Source organism: Oryzias melastigma, linkage group LG1, assembly GCF_002922805.2.
Source record: "Oryzias melastigma strain HK-1 linkage group LG1, ASM292280v2, whole genome shotgun sequence".
NCBI classification, from domain to species: Eukaryota; Metazoa; Chordata; class Actinopteri; order Beloniformes; family Adrianichthyidae; genus Oryzias; species Oryzias melastigma.
Window position 1 is genome coordinate 6,188,415 of NC_050512.1, and position 20,004 is coordinate 6,208,418.

General features: G+C 36.9%; 2 protein-coding genes across 4 annotated transcripts; one reads left to right on the plus strand and one right to left on the minus strand.

The window, feature by feature from the left end:
- Nucleotides 1-4,361: 4,361 nt before the first annotated feature.
- On the plus strand, nt 4,362-11,073 carry si:ch1073-456m8.1. 2 transcript variants are annotated; one of them, XM_024270606.2, is made up of 6 exons: nt 4,362-4,641; nt 4,892-4,966; nt 5,577-5,612; nt 5,929-6,090; nt 6,219-6,302; nt 9,003-11,073. In XM_024270606.2, exons 1-6 carry the CDS (start codon nt 4,543-4,545, stop codon nt 9,513-9,515), a joined length of 969 nt encoding a protein of 322 aa, XP_024126374.1. In that variant the 5' UTR covers nt 4,362-4,542; the 3' UTR covers nt 9,516-11,073. The 2 variants fall into 2 exon arrangements, with proteins under 2 accessions (XP_024126374.1, XP_024126373.1); XM_024270605.2 differs by having other exon boundaries at nt 4,364-4,641; nt 5,574-5,612.
- Nucleotides 10,732-20,004, minus strand: avil (advillin). Of its 2 annotated transcripts, XM_024270603.2 has the most exons (20): nt 19,570-20,004; nt 18,752-18,853; nt 18,578-18,652; nt 18,274-18,470; nt 18,095-18,203; nt 17,886-17,996; nt 16,097-16,302; nt 15,947-16,025; nt 15,776-15,874; nt 15,547-15,700; nt 15,361-15,461; nt 14,421-14,558; nt 14,183-14,341; nt 13,925-14,104; nt 13,029-13,186; nt 12,792-12,936; nt 12,528-12,716; nt 12,389-12,457; nt 11,962-12,069; nt 10,732-11,671 (listed from the first exon to the last, which is right to left on the minus strand). In XM_024270603.2, the coding sequence occupies exons 2-20, from the start codon at nt 18,809-18,811 to the stop codon at nt 11,558-11,560; spliced, it is 2,451 nt and encodes an 816-aa protein (XP_024126371.1). In that variant the 5' UTR covers nt 18,812-18,853; nt 19,570-20,004; the 3' UTR covers nt 10,732-11,557. The 2 variants fall into 2 exon arrangements, with proteins under 2 accessions (XP_024126371.1, XP_024126372.1); XM_024270604.2 differs by lacking the exon at nt 19,570-20,004 and having other exon boundaries at nt 11,962-12,066; nt 18,752-18,811.

The window sequence follows — 20,004 nt, forward strand, 5'->3', positions numbered from 1 at the left end:
TCCTATGTGCATTATGATCTTGTAAAGTGGTCCATCTATCCAAAAGATATTTAAATAATGGCGCCACGTGCGCCTTTTTTCTTTCTTTTTCAGATCCATTCTCATCACTGAAAATTTGAAATTTATTGTTAAAAGAAAGACTCTCCAAGCTGAAACATACAAGTATTTTGTCCATATGAATAAAACAAGCAATAATAAAGGTTTGAAAAGACATAAAAGCTTGAGACAGAGATTGTGTCCTGAAGGGTCGAAACACCAAATATCAGTTTGCATTTCACGTGACAGCTTGGATGGAATAAAAAAATGAACACAAATTATTGTTTTAATACATCTGAATCATCTATAATTCAGGAATTTAAGTTTTTCACGTTATCTAATGAACACGTGAAGATCCAATTTAATTTTAAAATAATTTCCTCAAAGTTAAAGTAACACCTGATATTAAAAGTATTTTCCTCTATTTATTATTATTATTTTATCCATATGATTGCATCTCTTTGTGCTGACGCTTTTCTGAAACATCGACTGAATGTTGACACCTGCTGGAAGAAACGAGAATTGCACCTTCATCCCAACATTACTCACTTCATCATTTTTAATGCTGAATATTCTAGATAACTTAAAAACAAATGTTTACATAACTACACAAATGTTGGTAGTTAGTCAAATACATACCTTTTCAAAATCATTAGAATATTTTGGAAAAGTTTATTAATTTATATAGTTCCATTCAAACTTGAAACAGGGCCCACTGTTCGATTGATTTTAGTTTTTTGCTAACCTTGTGACTTTGGCTAAAAACAAGATTTTAAAATGTTGTGGTGGTACCGTGGTTAGCACTCTTGCCTCACAGCTAAAATACCCTTGTTCAAGTCCTGACTAGAACCTTTCTGAGTGGAGTTTGCATGTTGTTCACTGTGCATGCTGTGTGGGTTTTCTACTGACACGCTTCCTCCCGCAGCCCACAATCATGCTTTATAGGTTAATTGGTTGCTCTAAGTGTCCCTGAATGTGTGTGTGGGAGTGATTCTGCAACAGACAGGCAACCTGTCCAGGCCTTTGCTCAACAGTAGCCAGGACAGGCTGACGCACCAGTGCCTCTAGAAAATGGATGGAATACTATGAAGAAATCTGCCTAATTTTTGCAGGGCACACATGTTTAAAACTGAGTTTCTAACTAATCATCAACTAAACTCACAGGTTCCCTGATGTCATTAGATGGGTTCAGTTTGGTTCAGTTGTCTCAGCTTGGTTCAATATGGAGGAGACTTCAGGCTTAGCCTAACAGACCATCATTGAGCCCCTCCATAGCTTGAATATGCCACATAAGTTAACAGATGGCCTTACCAAAATACATTGACTCATATTTGTTTTAACTAAAATTAAGATGGCATACTTTTAGTTTGCTTTATAGGTACTTATTAGAGATACATTTAATAATATAAGTTCATGTTTACAAGTTTATAGGTTTATATTAAGGGAATTATCCCTAGAATTTTACTACAAGTCTAAATATATTTAGCCTATATTTGTTGCTGCCCTTTAATATTTTCTCACACAGTGAGGTAGACGTATTCTTGGGATATTTCTAGAATATTTAAATGTATATTTATACACCAATCAGTAGATGTTTATCAAAAGAAAACCTAAAGCAAACGTTAAAAATTACATTAGATATACATCAGTGTACTTTCATAAACTTAAAGTAAACTTAAAGTTTATTGTCTGTAAACTAAGAGTATACCAGAAGGTTACTTGAAGTATACTTTTTATAATTTTAAAGTGGGCCAATTTAGTCCCAAGAAGTACACTTGTTGGTAAACTGCCAGTATGCTTTTTGAGTGTACTTGATACACGTGGGGAAATATACTTTTCTATACTTTAGTGTACTTTAAAACATAGCACTTGAAGTATACTTATTTTTGGTAAAGGGTGAGGTAAACTCTGCTTTCTTCAAGACAAAATCCGTCTACCATAATGATCTGAAGTACTTCATGATTCAGAAATGAAGATTGACTGATTCATTCATTCATTCAAAGCAAAGATTACCTAATCCTTTATCCTTAAAATTCTCCAAAAGCAGATCCTTTGAAGAACATTTTCACCTTATTTTCAGGTATTTGATGGTTTGCCAGCTGAAAATCATTTTCAACAGCCTCTCTTCTCCACTAGTTCCTGATGGGGGAGAGCTTTTAAAGACTCCTGATTCCACCAGGACTATTAAAATCCTTATGTCAGCAGTTCCACATCATTAATGGTGGCCCAGAATGCAGACCTTTGAATTCCTGACGTTCTACTGGGTATATGAGTTATATATCTTCTGTAAACAGACACCTGAAAGTGGAAGCTTTTCTCTCCTGATCTAACTCCTGAACAGATGATTGACGGGCATCTCAGACAAAGCATTCAATGATTGTACTGTGCACTATTTATTCTTTTTACAAAATACTTTCTTCATTATTTACATATTTGAAAAATTACAGTTTGTCCCCAAATTTGGAGAACAAGGAAAATAATCCAGCACAGGATGTTTCCTTGTTTTTGGATGACCCTGACACCAACTAACAGACTTTATGAAAAAATGAATATAAGTTTCTTCTTTTAGAGTCATGATGTGAAAAATTAAATGCAATCGTGCCTGTTTATGTCTGCCTTCATGAACATTTGCTAACATCCTGTGTGTTGTCCAGCAAGGACAAATAGACTCAGGGATAGTTTATTTCCAAATACTGTGACTGTACTGAAGGCCAGTTTCAAACCACAGGTCACCTGATACTTGAGCATTCCTCTGTGATTCTTACACATTTGTGTGATCTGCAAATTTAAATTTATTTCTTGCACATTTGTCTGATTTTTAATACGTACATATTTGCACATTTCTTTGTAACGTAGAATGTTCTTTTGTCTGTTTATTTATCTACATTGACCATCAAGATTGAAGAGAACAGTACCCAAATCTCATTATACGAGGTACAGTATAATGACAGTAAAAGCTTTCTATTCTATTCTATTCTATTGGTAATTATGTTTTTGTGCAATAAGGGCAAAAAGGAATAAGAACAAAATTCATCGCTTGCAAATAAATATGATTTTCCTCAGCTGTTTCAGTTTAAAGTGTTAGGGAGTGTAATGATTCAATTTAAAAGTGATTCTATTCATATCATATTTTGAGGTTGCTAATATGATTCATAGCTGATATTGGTTCGTTTTGAGCGATCTGATTCACTGACCTAAAATCTATTCAGGATATCTTTAGCCAAAAATTCCACCTTCAGATTCATTTTGTTTCTTGCAAGAGTAATCAAGCGTAAATTAAATATGTGTACAAACAAACAAACAAACAAGAACTAATGACAAATCCGTTCACATTTTAGTTTCATAAAGTTCCGCCCACTCTTGTTTTTCCACATCAAAATAATGCAAACATTTTTAGAACATTCTACCACACTGTTTGGTCTGAAAATTCAAAGTGTTTGGAACATAATGATGGTTTGATCATGTTTTGATGCATTACACGTGTTGTCTGCTGTGATTATTGTTTTTTATGCAAAATAAGCCTACGGTGTCTCTAAGATCAATTCATTTAATCAATTTATTTCATTTTGAAACAATTTTATAATAGCACAGGTCAATTCGCTTGAATTAACAAATTGCCTCAGACAAATTGATCTGGTTGAATCGTAGGAATATAAATCATTGATTCTTCTCTATAAATTGTGATCAATACACAACATTATTCCTTTCATATTTTTAACTTGGGCAAGATAAAGAGAACACCCAGACTCAATATAAAACTAATGCAAGAACACTGCAGCAATTTAACAGGAAGATAAGGAGGCAAATCAGTTAAACCTTTACTCCCTGGCTTCAGTCAAATTTGGATCTATAGAAGTGGATGTTTTGAATAATTAATAGATAGGTTCCTGGATATTTACTTGTGTTCTTCTGGACACACTTTTAGTTATTGCTTTGAAATATTTTCTTGTCTTTTTTGGCTGAAGCTTCTAGGATTTTGCATTGATCAGTCACTAAAGTTTATTATTATGATTATTATTATTATTATTATTACAATTGATTGCTTATTTTTGCAGTTTTTTCTCTGTTTTTCACTTTTTTATTTTGTAACATATCAACAAGCATTTAAAATCAAAATTAGCAAGTTTAAACTCTGCACTCCACCATGGAGTTTGCAGGAATCTGTATCTTCAGAACCCTCAGACATACTTTAATAATCAATAACTTTTGTCAATAATCCCTTTTTTTCTTTCATTTTTATGAGAACATGCAGCAGCAAAGAAAAAATGCTTTCTGCAAAAACAAAACTAAAACAAACTCTCCCCAAAAGAGAATAAACGATCTTTGATTCCGTCATTGGGGCGGGATCAGGACGGTTTGGCCCACACCGCTCTCCGTAGATCTGGGCCTGGGCGTCGTTCGTATCTTCTGCTCCTGCTGCGTAGGAGTCAAACCCTCACAACACTTCAGCAGCACGACTTGTAGGCGTTTAGTTATATAACTAGAACCTAATATAAAACCAAAATCATGTGTTCTGTTACGTTAGAAAACAATGGTTCTCCGAAGAAACGGATGCTGTCCCGGGGAATGAGTGAAGATGAGTCACTCCGAAGCATTATAAAAGAGGTGAGATGACAAAAAAATCACGAAGAATGGCGTTAATAATGTGTAACGTTTTAGCTAAAATTCAAATGGTATATTATACTGTCTATAAACTATTGGTAGTGTCTAATAAATGGTTTATTACTCAACAAAAGCTCGCTAAAGAGAATTGTTGACTTCATCTCCTCCACTTCCCCGTCATTAGCTGACTTTGCATCTTGTGTTGTTGTGACTGATCCTGAGCTAAGCTAGCTTCCTCTGGCTTCACCCGCAGAGCGAGACTCCAACCAGGCGGCTGACTCGAAGCGACAGCCGGGGAGGCACCCTGAGGAGGAGGACCGACGTCCAGGTACTAACGAGTCTGCGCACAACTCCAGACATTCAAGTTGGTCCAGGTTATAAATGTGTCTGAAAAAACAAAAACAACACTCATGCCAAAGGGAGATAGTAACAGAATAAATCTGCACAACATATAACTACTAATACAGAACTTAAAAGGATGGGCATCACCAATTTATCAAATATAGTTTTTAAAACCTTAAAACTTTACGCTTTTTTGGAATATAATCGCTGAAAAATCACAAAAATATATAATTTTTGATTCAAACGTTACTGCAGCTCTTAAAGGTTATCTATATATTTATCAGGACCTGATTGTATAAACACAATTTTTGCTGACACAAAACACAAATATTTTTTTCTGTTTCTATGTGTTTAAAAAAAAAGTTTCACACCTTTACATCTATAGTTTTATGTGTTTGTATTTGTTATCATGAATAAGATTAATTTAAACTTCAAAACATCATGCTTTAATATTGCATTTATTCAAATGTGTAATGTGAGAGAATGCAAGAACAAAACCTTATTGGTTTTACTTTTATTGTGATTGTTATTTAAATAAAGTTTTTTTGTATGTTTTTATTGTCAATTAACGTGAGTTTTTTTTTTTATTCAAGCAGTTGGACCAGGATCTCCTCATGGGACTGCCTGAAATGGTAACTATCTTCTGCTGTTCTTACGTTTCTTTTTTTATATAAATATAAAATAAAATCAATTTTATTGATCCTGCCATGTGTAAATTCAATTGCTATAATGGATCAGCATCAGGTGCAGAATTATATCCAGAAAATAGAATCAGAAAAAAGCAGTAGTGCATTGATTTTTTTTGTCAGAAATTAAAAACAAAATTCTAAAGTTCAAGGTTACAAGTCCACCTGTAAATAGTCACCGCTTTGCATATGAAAAGAAGGCGTTAGCACTCCCACAGGAGTCGTCTGCCTGCACTAAACCCAAACTGTCTTTGGGGTGTAGCTGGAACTGCAGGCCAGCTATGACGAGGCAGTACAGGAGCTGCGTGGGCTGGAGGTGGAGCGAGAGGCCCTGTTGTTTCAGGTGGATGTCCTGCAGGACACGCTGGAGGGCGTGGAAGAGCTGCTGGCCGAAGCCCAGAGAGAAGCCGGACAGGCCAGCTTGGTGAGTCGAGGCGTTGCTGAACCCGCCGTTGCTGTTGAGTCCTAATGATTGTGGAGTTCATTGTTTCTAACTGCAAACAAAGAAACTGTAGTTCCCTTCATAATGCTGGTGTCTGTTTACACATGTAGAAGCTGGAACAAGAAAGAGAGGCCAACAGGAAACTGGAGAGGCTGCTTTGTTCTCTGAAGCAGGAGGTGGAGAGATTAAATGAGGTAAAAAAGGGAACCAAAAGGAGAAGTTGTGTGTTACATTATACTTTTGTATTTTTCTGTTCAGATGAAAGCTGTTTTTTTAAGATGCTCTCTCTGTCCATTAAAAACTTCTGATTTATGTGTTGTAGACTTTAAGTGCACTTCAGAGCTGAGTGAAAAGCAGACGTTTAGCCTCAGGCAAACAAACCTAAAGTGAAAATGTTTCTCTGACATGTAGATACAAACTACAGGTTTGCTTAAGATAGTTTGAATTTTTTCAACTATTTCGGTCCAGTAAGTAAATTCTTATACAGCTATTATGAACTGTGATTATTTGTGAGGAAAACTGTCAAATAAACGTTAGCAGAGACCAACAAAGAACAGGTGTAAACTGTGTAGCTTTAGTAGAATCCATTTTTTTTAAGTTAGAGCTCCACTAAAAAGCTCTGATAATCTGTGATGATAAATCTGCTTTGTGTTAAAACATGTGACGAAAATGATCCAAATATAACTCAAAAATTGAATAAATGCTGGTTTATTTGTTCATTTTAAAGGGTTTTGGTTTTATGGTATTCTTATTTGAATCAATGAATCGTTCAAAACGCTTTTTAGTTCAGGTTCGATACTCTGATCTATCATTTTTAGTTCTCTGAACTTCTTTTGAAAATTATTTTGTTGGGGAAAGTCTTGTTGTAAAGTTTAAACATGTGAACTCATTTTTTTTAAAAGTGGAATATTTTTTGCTAAATATTTCACTTAATTGAAGTATCAGGTTGATCAAATCAATCGAAATAACAAATCTTCATGTAAATGAACCGAAAAGAAAACACTTTCAGACAACACTTCATCTTCAAACGCCTCTACTGTTGGAGGAACAGGGAGAAGCCAGAGACGTAGAGAAGCATTTCAGATCTGACTGTAGTTCAGCCTCTTACACTTCATTTAAACCTCTAACTGTATGCTGGTCATGAAGTGCAAATTACACTCACAAAATACTCAAAACACTTGACAGATCACGACATTTGAAAAAGCAGAGCAATTTTTTAAAAAAAGCATTTCATTTTAGAAATCAAAACATGATACCAGAAGCAAAAACACTATTCAAAAAAAGTGAAATATTTTGAAAAATAAAAGTAGTTTCCAGAAAACTAAATGAAATACAATAAGAAACCAGAAACGGTAGATGCTGTGGAGCGTCACTGATTGGATGATGACGTTTGACTTTTGATTTTTTCAAATGCGTCTTCAGCGTCTCCATACTAATACAAGTTTCATGATTAGTACGGATCATATCTAGTATCCCTTCATGCCAAACTCTACCTACCTTTTCCGGTTTCTTTCATTCTTTAACGTTTCATTTTAATTTCTTGAAACTACTTTTATTTTCCGAATTATTTTTTTCTTTTTTTTAGATAAACCAGAAAAATGTTAAGTTGTTTTTTTATTATTTATTTTGCTGTTTTAATTTGTGTTGTGCTCTTTATTATGTATTAGCGTAAAGTCATTTGTTGTTATAATTTGCACTTCATGGCCACCATAAAACTGTTAACGTTGATAGAATATTTAATAATTTATCAAAAGAAAACTCTTGTAATTTACTTTGGTTTAAGCAATTTCCATGTGAGAAACAGTCGCTGCGGTTAATTAAATGAAACATTTTTTAAACAGTTATATTCATGAGAAGAGTGTTTAGGTATTCAGAAAAGGCTTTTTAAAAATCACATTGTTTTAAAAAAATGGTGATATATATTCTCTGTGAAGCTCGTTCACAACTGGTATGTGACCCACGTTAAAGAACCTGCTTTTACCGCGTTCTTAAACGTGCATTTAGCCCACGGTGTTCACACTGGACTACCACGGAGAGGGGCGGCTGTCTCTTTCTACTGTTTCCTAATGCAGGTCTGACACCTACAGCTGGAAGAGGCTTAGTGGGAAGTGTCAAAGCGGTGCAAATTTTTGCTCCAGCCTTTTTCTTTTACAGATTTATTTCTGATATATAAAAAAACTTTTTGTCATTTATTCATTTCTCCTCCAGGATCAATATTAAATGGTTGTCACATCTGTTAATTAAAAGGAACGCCACCCATTTGTCACCAAATCCAAGTCTCTGATTGGTCGAGCTGCTGCCCCAAAACACTCGTAGAAGCTTGCGTACGTGTGAATGCGAGAGTTTGAAAGCGGCCGCTTAAACGAGCATTCCCGATGACGGTGTGAACGTAACCTGACAGTCTAGGAGTAAATTAGGATATATCACATCGTAACATTTGTATTGTGATACGTATTCTATTGCCACACTCTTTACCTACAAACGACCAACATTAGCTGTGTTTCCGTTCACAATGGAATTGCGCAAATTAGATTTATGATAATATATTTACGTAATGGAAACAGAGCAATGTCAAAATAACTCATTAATTGAAAACATGTTTTGGTTTCTTAGGCATATCGAAATGGACATATTTAGCAGAACTACTATTTTGAAAAACTCTTTTTGGAATTAAATGAGTCACATGACTAACAGTGACTGCACCGTTACATCTCTGTTCAGTGCCTGAATTGTGTTTATTCACATAATGATTTAATGGAAACTGTAATTGTAAAATTGCTTTTTTGTTGACATTTTAATAGTTTCAATAAAGTTTTTCCTATATGTATAATGGAAACTCAAACAATGTTTGTTGCAAACATTCCTTATGATGATATTATTCTGTCTGTTTCCAGGAAAGAAAGAGCCAAACTGCTCCACTGAACGGGATCGAACCCTCTGAACAGGAACGCCAAACAAATAACAACACGGATCATTTGCTGTGCGAAGCCTGCAACGTCAAAATCAGAAGTGGAGTTCTGGAAAACTCAGAAAAACTGGGAGAAGAGGAAGAAGAAGTTCCAGGAAGTGCTGGAGCGGCCCGGGTGACGCTGCAGAGGTTGGCCAGCCAACCCTTCACCCACACTCCCTCTCTGGCTCTGGGCAGCCTGCACTCGGTGGACGGCGTCCTTCAGCGGCCCTACGACGTCCACACGCAGGACGGGCGAGATCCTTCCCCCGACAGGAACGACTCTGACAGCATCAGTGCCTACGAGGACGCGTCTGCTGACACTCCGGAGCACGAGAGGGCGTTAGCTGCCGGCAGCGAGCTGTTCAACGATTTAGAGGACACAAAGACAAAAGCAACGAACGAAGATCTGGATGAAACTGAAAATCCCAGAAGCCCAGACAGCTGCATTTTGTCTTAATTCTATCTTCTGCTCACCCAAAACGAGTCATGGCAGTTTGGTGACATTTGATCTGTCTTATAGCCAGTTTAATATCATTTTATTAAACTATCGTCGTAGATTTAATTACCTTTAAAAGAATATTGCCAAACATTTGCTTTTTTGGAGGCTCCAATACCCACATCTTGAGTGAAAAAAAGATGTTTTTTATTTTCAACGCCATTAGGTTTTGTAACCAAATCATCAACAGATTAATTGAACTATTTTTACAGTCTGTAAAAGATCCCAGTCTTAGCATAAAAATGAAAGTTTTTACGTTTTGTTTAAAATGAACTGCCTACTCTAATGTCAGCTGCCAAGTATTCCCTCTAAGCCTGCCTTAATTTTGTGTGTGGATAAATAGGGAGATGTTTTTCTATTATCAGGTGTTTTGGGTTGTCTAACACCTTTCTGTGTGCACATCAGGATTTATGTATGTCCAAAATACAATGAGTTATGTCCTTACTTTTTTTTCTTTTGGATCCAAAACACAAATCTTGTTTAAACTCTAGTTTACTTGAAGCAGATTTGTTCTATTTTACACTGATCTTTGCAAGGCATGAGAAAACACAATCCCCTATAGCAAATATCTTATTTTTATACAGTCCTTTTTGCGTTTTTGCTCTGAAGCTATAACGCATTTGCACTTTTTTTTATCGTGTAAACGGTGGCTTAAATGTTTCTCATTTGGCCACTACATTCCTCTTCAGAACCAAACGCTCGAGTTAGCTGATTTGCTGCAGAGTAATTCTGTCTGTTTGCACATTTTTTAGTCAAACTTATTGAAATCTTAGTGTTTTTCAATGTCTAACTGCTGTAAACACTTTATATCTGATCACCTTTAAAAAAAATGTTTTGAAACAATTCCTCTTATATTTGATCATTTGCATGAGTACGTTTAATGTTTAAGAGACTGCAAATAAGTTAATCTGCATCATGCATACCATATCAATACTTTTGCACGCAACATATTTATTGGTTAAGTGAAACCTTTAAGTCACTTACTGCATAAATAGATGATTTTTGAAGAAAACAGTTACAACCTTTTTCACTGGTAAAACTCTTAAGAAACAACATTTTTAGATAAATTGCTTGTTTTTCATAAATGCATTCAGTGGACTCATATGGAACCAGCTCAGTTTATTCTAATATCACGCTGTTAAAAACTACATAACAATGTTTGTCCACAACCTCTTTATTCCAGTTTCATGAATAACTTCTGTGTTTGCTAACAAGATGTTTGGATTTTTTTTGCTCTAACGTCCTGTTTTTTCCTTCAACGGGTCAAAGGGATTTCATCTGTTTATGTTTAAATGTTTCAGTCAGAGTTTTTAAAGAATTGATTGTGTAATCAGATTGTTTTGACATGCAAAAAATGTTTTTATTGCATCTGTTTTTGACAGTTGTGTGTTTTTTTTCTACTTTCTTTGAGATGCTGTAAAAGTGGATGATTCATATCAACATAAAAGGAGCTAATAGTCCTGGCATGGGCTGGTTTGTCACTTTTACATGTTCAGAAATAAACATCCAGTGGCAGCTTTATGCAGTGTGACTTTCAAAATAAGAGCTGAGAGGCAGCAGCTACTGTGGCCTTAAGATGCATCTGAACATCTAAAGTTCAGAAAAAAACAGATCAAATCTGATGAATCAATGATGAAAATTAAGAAATGAATTAATTAAATGTTTTGACAGTTGTGGAAAAATACATTTCCCCCAAATCTTTGTGTTTCAAAATACTTTTGTCATGACATGCTTTAGCTTAGTTTGTCCAGCAGATGGCAAAACAGTTCTGCTTATACCTCCATTATACTAAATAGAACCAGAAATATTTAATATATAGCATAATAAAATTGAACCTCTATATTTCGTCTGGATTTTCGATTACCATCCAGTAACTAAATTGATTTTTGCTAACTTTAAATGTTTATTTCAGAGAGAAGCAGTTATTCGCAATGATTTGTGAAGCAAAAAAAAGAAAAAAACATCCCAGGATTTAAACTGTTAAAACTGTGACTAATGGCACATCAAAACAACCCTTTTTCCTTCTTTAGTTTGAGTTGTTTCCACTGTGGCAGGCTCACAAAGTCATCTTTGCTGACCCCAAACACATCAATGAAGTCACCATCAGAGAGGTATTTCTAAGAAAGAAAAAAAAAACAGGTCATAAAGTTAAGTGGTATTCATTTATGTTTTTTATGCACAAGTGTAAGCTTAGGTTTACCATTTATGAAAAAAAATATGCAGGAAAGTTGTGATTTTTCTGAGTACAACCTGAGGCAATTTCAAAATAAAACCTTCTTTGCCAGAATTAAACACAGTTGGGATATGAAATGTGATGAGGGTAATGACATCTTTCATTTTTAATGACTTTCTCAGTTTCCAGGCCTGCTTCCTTCACTTGCACAAGCATCCACACATGAAAACACACCTCTTTCAGCGCAGGATCCACACCTTCAGGCAGCTCGCTCGCTTGCTTGTTGACCAACATGTCAGGAGGAAAAGACTGATATTCCCTCTCAACAGTTTTCTGCTCCTGCTGCAACACAAGTACATGAAGTTCATATATTATTTTCTAAATTCTGGATTAGAAAACACACATTTTTGTTTTAAGTAGCAAAAAGGTTTAGTAAGTAACAGAAGGCTGTTCTGGTAAAGAATGTTGAACCTTTGTCCAGATTATTGACCTTATCAGAGAAAAATTTAAAGAAAACCCAAATTTTTGCCTTGACACAATAAAAAAAAGCATATTTAATGTGAATTCCCCTCAAATATAAACTGTTAAATTACGATTTCTAATAGTTCACTATCAGTTTTAAAGCACATTTCTGTTAAACGATGTTAGAAAGTGACTGTACAGGTTTGATGTCAACAGGTAACGCCACGTCTCCCAGCTCTCTCTTCAGGTCATCATAGCTTTTTCCACTCTGAAAGAAAAACATAATAATTTAGTTATCAGAAAAAGATTACTATACTTCAGTATCTTATAAAACTTACGCTCCATTTGAAGGGATCCCATGCAGTGAACCAGCCGGTGAAGGTGGGAGGTTCGAAGCCCTGCTTGATCATTACAATGGGGGTGTCCAGATCTCTGTCACCCGGGTGGGTGCGCAGGTACTCTTGGCTAGTGGCCACGGCTTCTTTTCGCTCTGTCTCATTGGCCTCTTTGCCAATCCAGAGAAACAGCTAGAAAATACAATGAGAAAAAACAATATTTATCTGACATTTTCTCCTTTTTTGCATTTTTTCCCCTAAACTTACCTGGTCCCAGGTGTCTAGTAGCATGACATCATCTTCATTGAGGTCATCCTGGTTAAAGTGAGTCACCTCAGTCACAATGAAACGGCCTGTCTTATTGGAGCATTCAAACAGGCGCGGCTCATGATCTAAAACCACCTGCTGCAGCCTGCAAACAACAAACTGGCACATCACAACACAACGGACACACAATGGCTGCTTTTTTTTTTTCCAGATTTCAGGATTTGTGACATCCTTCACCTTTTGCCACTCGCATAGGGAGCTTTCCCTCCAAGCAGTTCCCAGAACTCCATGGGCTCCTGACCTTCAGCCACGATCTCTTCTGAGCTTCTTTGGGTGTCGAGGCAAATCACAGAGCTCACCTCTTTTGCCATGGCCCTCTCATCTCCACTCGAGCCCTTGTAACAAAAAAATAATGTCACTCTCACACATATAGTCTAACAGTTTGCTGGAAAAATTGGATTCAGTGTCACGGGCTGGTCGGTGAGGACCCAGATGCAGAGAAGGAGGCTCAGAAACAAGCTAAAAGACTAATGATTTAATAACAACAATCCTCACCAGAGGAAAGGAGGAAAAACAAAGTAGCAAGCAGTGCTGGGAAACCGACAGGAAAACAAACCAACACTGAGCAAAGGAGGACCTCAACTTAAATAGGGAGCAAGCCAAATCGACTATGTGCAGACGGCGGTGCACTCCTCCACAGCCATCAGGAGAAGGAGGAGGAGCCACCGTCAGCATGCACGAGAAAAAAAAGGTGAACCACAAACAAAACCAGACAAACTCATCTAAAACATGACATTCAGTCTCTAGTGAACATGGCAGGAAGTTCTGGAAGAACTGGAAGAAAGAAGTTCATTTGGTGAATCTGTAAGTCAACGCCTAATTTTAGACGCGTTTATTGTGTAGAATAACACTGTTTTTAATAGACCTAAGTGAGAGAAATACATGTGTTTTGATCTCTTAGGATTAAATGGTAATGTCATTGCAGGACATTCATATTAAGATCCCCAAATTCTTAATTTTAGGGCTTTTATTTTGAAATGATTTGTGAGTATTTGATGTAGGGGTGTGTATTGACAAGATCCAGGAAACACTGAATAAATGATTTGAGACATGAGCAGCTGCATCATTGTTACCTTCCCACACCACAGATAAATCTCTGTTTGGCTCCTGAGTAAAAAGACGTCACTGGAGTTGAGAGATGAGGCCAGGGCTGGAACTTCAATGGTTTTTGTGTTGGACAGGTCCGATCCATGAACCTGGAACAATCGTACTGGAGGCTCAGGTTCAGAAGACCCCTTTCTAGAAGTGCCCCCCTAGAAAACAGTTCATATCAGAGGACATTAATGAGCAGAATTTTAATTCAGATTAAATCAATTATTTACAACCCTTACCTCAAAGATGACCATTTTCCCTTTGAAAATGGCCATAAAGTGTCTTGGTTCCTTGCCCATTGTGACTCTCACTTGAACCGGTTCATCGTTGTACTTCTGATCTAAAGCCACAGCTTGAAATGCACAAGCGGCCAGCTCATCCTGAGTGGCGTGGCGCCCCTACGGGATCAACAGACCCAGTTGATTGACTACATTGTGGCACAGCGACACACCTCCTAAACATGAACGTCCTGCTCACCTGCCACATGTAGAGCAGGTAGCACTTCTTGTTGTTGACCAAGTAAGTGTAAAGGACAAGATAACAGTCTCCTCCATAGAAGTATCCGTACCGCTGTCGGTCCACAGGTACCGGCTCCAGATCCTCGATTCTCCACACCTGAGTTTGTCCAAAGTTCAAGAACGTCAGTGAGTCTGCTGCTGCACTCCAGCAGGTGAGGAATTAACAAATCTAAACCATCTATATGATCTTAGGGGATAGTGAAAGTGATTTTGTGAGATCCAAACAATAAAACTCCGTCTTAATGAAACAACTCCAAAAGATCTTGGGCTACATGTGTACAGAAGTTTATTATTATTTTTTTTTAAGATTTAACCTTTCATTTTGCTTCCATTCACACAAAATAAACATGATTAAAATAATGTCCAAAGAACTAAAAATAATCACCAAAACCTCATTAACAAAACTTTGGAGCAAAATTCTTGACTCAGCTTTTTATTTTATCTGTAATTTACTGTAAATTACTGTAATTACTGCAATTTAATTACTTTTATCTGTCACATGCTGGTGCTGTGAAACTACAGGTGACTAATAAACAAATGAATTAAAGCAAATGGTTGGTCATTTTCTTTTGGTTGAATAAAACAAAATAGATGCTAATTTAAAAAAGAAAAAATAAAGTTACTGACGTAAGCGCGCACGGATGTGCACTAATGCATAGTTGGGGACTGGTTGAAGTAAGATGAGGAGAGCGTAAATATGGATGTGGATGATATTGTAGAGGCCTTCAATAACTGGAGATATTCAAATGATTTGTTGAAAACAAATTATGTCCTGGAGATGAACTGCTTTCCTCTGTTATAGTGTCAATGACAAACCTGTATACTATAGTAGGCTACTATACAATGTAGATTTTTTCATGTTCATGTGTTGAAATGAATCAGGGGGTGCTGATCGATACCTCTACTTGACCAGAACCATCGTCCACCATCCTCTCCTGCGCAGCAACCTCTGGCATGGCGTGCATGAGGGACGCATCAAATTTTTCTTGTTTGACATGAGCTGCAGCAAAAACAGTCAGAGAGGCAGACAACAAATGATCAAAAGTTGTCAAAATCTTCACTCAACATTATGAAATGACACATACCAACTTTCCCCCTGGTGTTTACTTTCCCCAGGCCTTGAGTCTGGTCTTTCACGGTCCACCTCTGGAAGAGCTGCTTGAAAACAGCTGACTCTGCCCCATCGTTTACTGTCTCCACGTTTGTGGTGAATGGGTAGTTTTTGGTCTTTATGAAGTCCTGTAGGAGCCAAACAAACTCTGCGTTAGAGTCAGAACTCTGTTTGAAACGAGCCTCCACTCTTTCATCGCTCACCAAAGCTCTGGCCATCGCAGCTTGCCGTTCTGCTTTGTTTGCCTTCTTTCCTTTCCATACGAAGATCTTTGCTCCTCCTTGGTCCAGAAGGAAGCAGCTCTACGATGATGTCACATTTTTTCACTCTTGTCCACTCTGCTGTCCACATACATCACTGTTGTCTAAACTCACCTCATGATCAAGCAGGTCCTGGACCAGTGGGCGTGTGGCCACTTCTGTTACCTTCATTTGACCATCATCGTCCGACACACTGCAAACACACACAAAGTGAAGTCATCGTCAGGTTATGGTTCTGAGCATCTCTGTTATGGTGCAGCTCACCAATAAAGAGAGAGTTTGCCCATCTGTTCCTGATCAAAAGTTTCATCCGGAGGCCCATCGGTTAGTTTGATGTTTCTCTCCCCAAGGAAGCTGTTCAGGATCTCCATCTCCTGAGGAGATTGTTTCTCCGCGTCGCCCTCAACCGACCTGACCTCCGCCCGGCCTCCGCGCTCTCTGTCTCGGATGTCTTTGGCCAGCAGAAGACCCTGAGATAAGCATACAGACAAACATGGATTTTTTGGTTCTAAAAGTGACATGATTATATTATTTCCATGTCTGTGCAACAAAAAAATGCTCAAAATAAAACCCCTCTGACCACTAGCTTGGAGTCATTTTTCTTCTAAAGGATTCAATGGAGATTTTAACTAACCAATATTTTCTTTAATTTTGACTAGAAGTTTGCAGGTTACATGATGCCCACATTGCCTCTGGTGGTTATAGGTTGGCACCAGTGTGCCATTTACAGAGTAAGTACTCACCATTAACCATTTGTAAATTCCTAAAAAAAATTTTATGTCATTAAATGGTTACATGGTTTAGATTTGTCGTTTTTCTGACATTCATGTGTATTTTCGGAGTTGGACGGTCATTTTTCCAAGTATTCAAACGCCACATTTCTCCAAGTTTTAATTTTTCCTTGTGGAACTTGAACTCATTAATGCAAGTGCCACTAAAATATGAGTCACATTTAGAAATAAATGCTCCAAAATTTTCAGTTTTAAAATATATTATCATTATAAATCAAAATTAAAGTTAATTTTCATCCAGATTTAGCGTGTTTTTTTTTTCTTTGTCTCTTGTAAAGTGGATTAGCAAAACTTGCTACGCCTTGGTGAGGGGTTCTTGGTCCAGCCCTTCAGTCAAATGTTAGAACCCCTTGTTATAAATTATTAAAAAAATGCTCAAATTGGTAATTTCCTCCCAATTTCCCCAACATTTTTGCATTTTTAATAAAAACTAATAATTTGATTCTTTTTTTATCCAAGATCTCCTTTGGTTTTGTATTCTAGCAAATTCAATTTCAGTCCACTTGTACTTGACCGTTTTTTTAAGTTTTTTTTTGTTGTTGTTGTTGTCGTCGCATTTTTTTGACAAACTAGCACACAAACCACAGCCAAGCAAAGAAACAAATAAGAAATATATATGTGACAAATTGAAAACCAACTAAAGGATCCATTAAACCCTGATTCATTTTGACCAAAGCTCCAGAGATGAAGGTAAAAGACAAACTGTGATTTTGTTTTGTCGTCTTGGTTTTATTTAGATGCGTTTTTATGTTTAGGTTTGAGTTTCTAGTTAAATTAAAAGTGATTTACTTTTAAAGAAATTATGGATTTATTCATTTTAACTCATATAACTCATACCACTCAATAAATATAGCAACATTTGAAGTCATCTGATGATCCTTTTTGAAACTGCACCTGCAAAACTCAAACTTTGTGCCACGAGAACAATGATGGAAGATTTTATGGAGCAAATGCTGATATTTGTGCACATAACATAGAAAATAATCTTTAAAACTTTCAAACTAACCTCAAACTTATTTGAAAGTTAAAGTCCTAGTTCGTGTGAAGAGAGCCAGGCAGAAAGGTCAATTTTTAAAGCAATTTGCATGACCCAACCCCGGATTTGAACCTCAAATTGACTGATTTTGGGACAGAAACAGGATCAAATTTAAGCAATTTGTAAGATTTGGCAACTAAACTAGAGCCAACATAAGCAAACTAGATGTGACTAGACTGAACGATTTCTGTTTCCTGCAACTCCTGTAAGTTAAAGAAAATCTTACTTTGAGTCTTTCCTGTTTGTGACTTTTGGGTCCGTTCCACTGAACGATGGTCTTGCCGGTGTCCAACAGAAACACATCACCAAGGTTGAAGCTCTTCCAGCTCAGTTCCACCTATAAACAGTTCAAAGAAAAACAAACGACAAAAAAAGTGAATGTTTCTAACAGATGCTTTCCTTCATTTTCTGTTATGTAACTTTCTGGAGGCTCACCTCCCTGGCGATGACTCTTTTTTTTCCTTTAACATGGAGCAGTCTCTTGACATCATAAGTATTGGTTTCAACGTGTCTCATCCCTGTTGCCACTCCACCTTTCTTATATCTAAACAGAACAGATGTTTCACCCTCTTTCCAACAGTTTTTTCTCTTCCTTTTTTTCATTTTTCACTCACATGATTCCATGTTTGAAGTAGCCTTTGAAAGTGTCCGACTCGTGATTCTGAACCTCACGGTGCTGGATTGGACTGGAGCCTAAATAATCATCGAGCTGCACAGAATAAACCGCAGCCGCTCCTTGTTCATCCTGAGAGGACTCAGAGCCAATCCAGTAGTGGATATCGTAACTCAAGGCGTTCTTCACCTTCTGAGTCTGGAAAGACATGCAAATGAGGAGGAAACTACCGAATGATCCAATATTGAGACCAAAAACAAGATTTTTAAGAGTACAAAGTCTGTAAATAGCAAAATTCAACATACAAATAGCAGCACATAGCAGTCGCCCTCAAAAAAGTTTCCATAGGTCTTTTCAGGAATCAGAACCAACTCCATTTTCTGTTGAACAGCAGGACAAAACAAATTTTACCTTAAGATTTGACAACAATAATTCTCCATATTTATGTTGTTTTTATTTTTTCAATAAAAAACACTCACCTCAACTCTCCAGATTATAATCCCAGGATTGTGAGTGACGGCTTTAAACGTGACCTCCATGTTTTTAGATCCACAAATCTTCACCAGGAACTTTAAGGTTATCTGTAAAAAAGAATGAATAAACCTCTTCAAAAACAGGCCCCTGAGAAATAAGTCAAAAAATCTTAAAATAGAAAAATTTTAAATATACATTTAATTTAAAGTCCTATCCGTTGTCACACACCTGGGTATGTGAAATTTGTTCTCTGCATTTGACCTATCCCTAGGGGAGCGGTGAGATGCAGACACAGCCGCACTCTGGAACCATTTGGTGCTTTAGCCCCCAATCCAACCTCTTAATGCTAAGTGTCAAGCAGGGAGCCACTGGGTCCCATCTTTAGAGTCTTTGGTGTGACTCGGCTTGGATTTAAACTCACGAACTTCCAGTCTCAGGGCAGACACTCCACCACAGGGCCACTGAGCTGTTTTTTCTTTAAATAAGCACTAAAAGTCTGACAATGGGGTAAGAAAACATGTTGCACTAGGAATTCTTATTTTGAGAAGCAGTCACAAAGACATGTTTTCCTGAACTACGATTATTCTGGGAATGATAAACTTTCCTAATGAGATTATTATTATTTGCTAGACAGAAAAAAAGGTAAAATTCTTACATTAGTCTTTTATTTTCTTAAAATTCAATTTTGTGGTGTAATCATAGAAACGTAATAAGAAAAAGTGTTACTGTCTAAAACATTTACTGGAACTTATTGATTATCATTCTTAAAACTTGCTAAACATAAAAGAGTTGTAAAAATGTTAAAAAATAAAGCAATACATACCAGTTATTTGTTCCTATAAGATCCCGGGAATATCCACCAGCTGATCCTCTCTGATAGCTGGAGCCGTCAGTTCTCCTAAAATATTTGCTTGAGTTTGCATTTGCAGGATATGTGGTGGCACTCGGCCCAATCACAGACCAAGTTATCAACTACTGAAGGCAAATGAGCGAGTCATATTCAAATGTGCACTCGTGAGCATCCCAATCATCTGTTCAGTGTCTATCTTTGTTCTGAGCCCATTCACCCCCTCCGGTTTTTACTGCTGTTTTGCAGGTGACATAAACTCACAGCTCTGAAAGGACCCACTGTCTGTAGGAAAAATTTATGCTGATCAGATATGAGAGCAAATGCTAACAGGAAGTGTGGGCAGTCAAGTTTGGGGAAGCAGCTATCCTTGATGAGTCACATTTTTATGGTTAGAGGAGAAATTTCTGC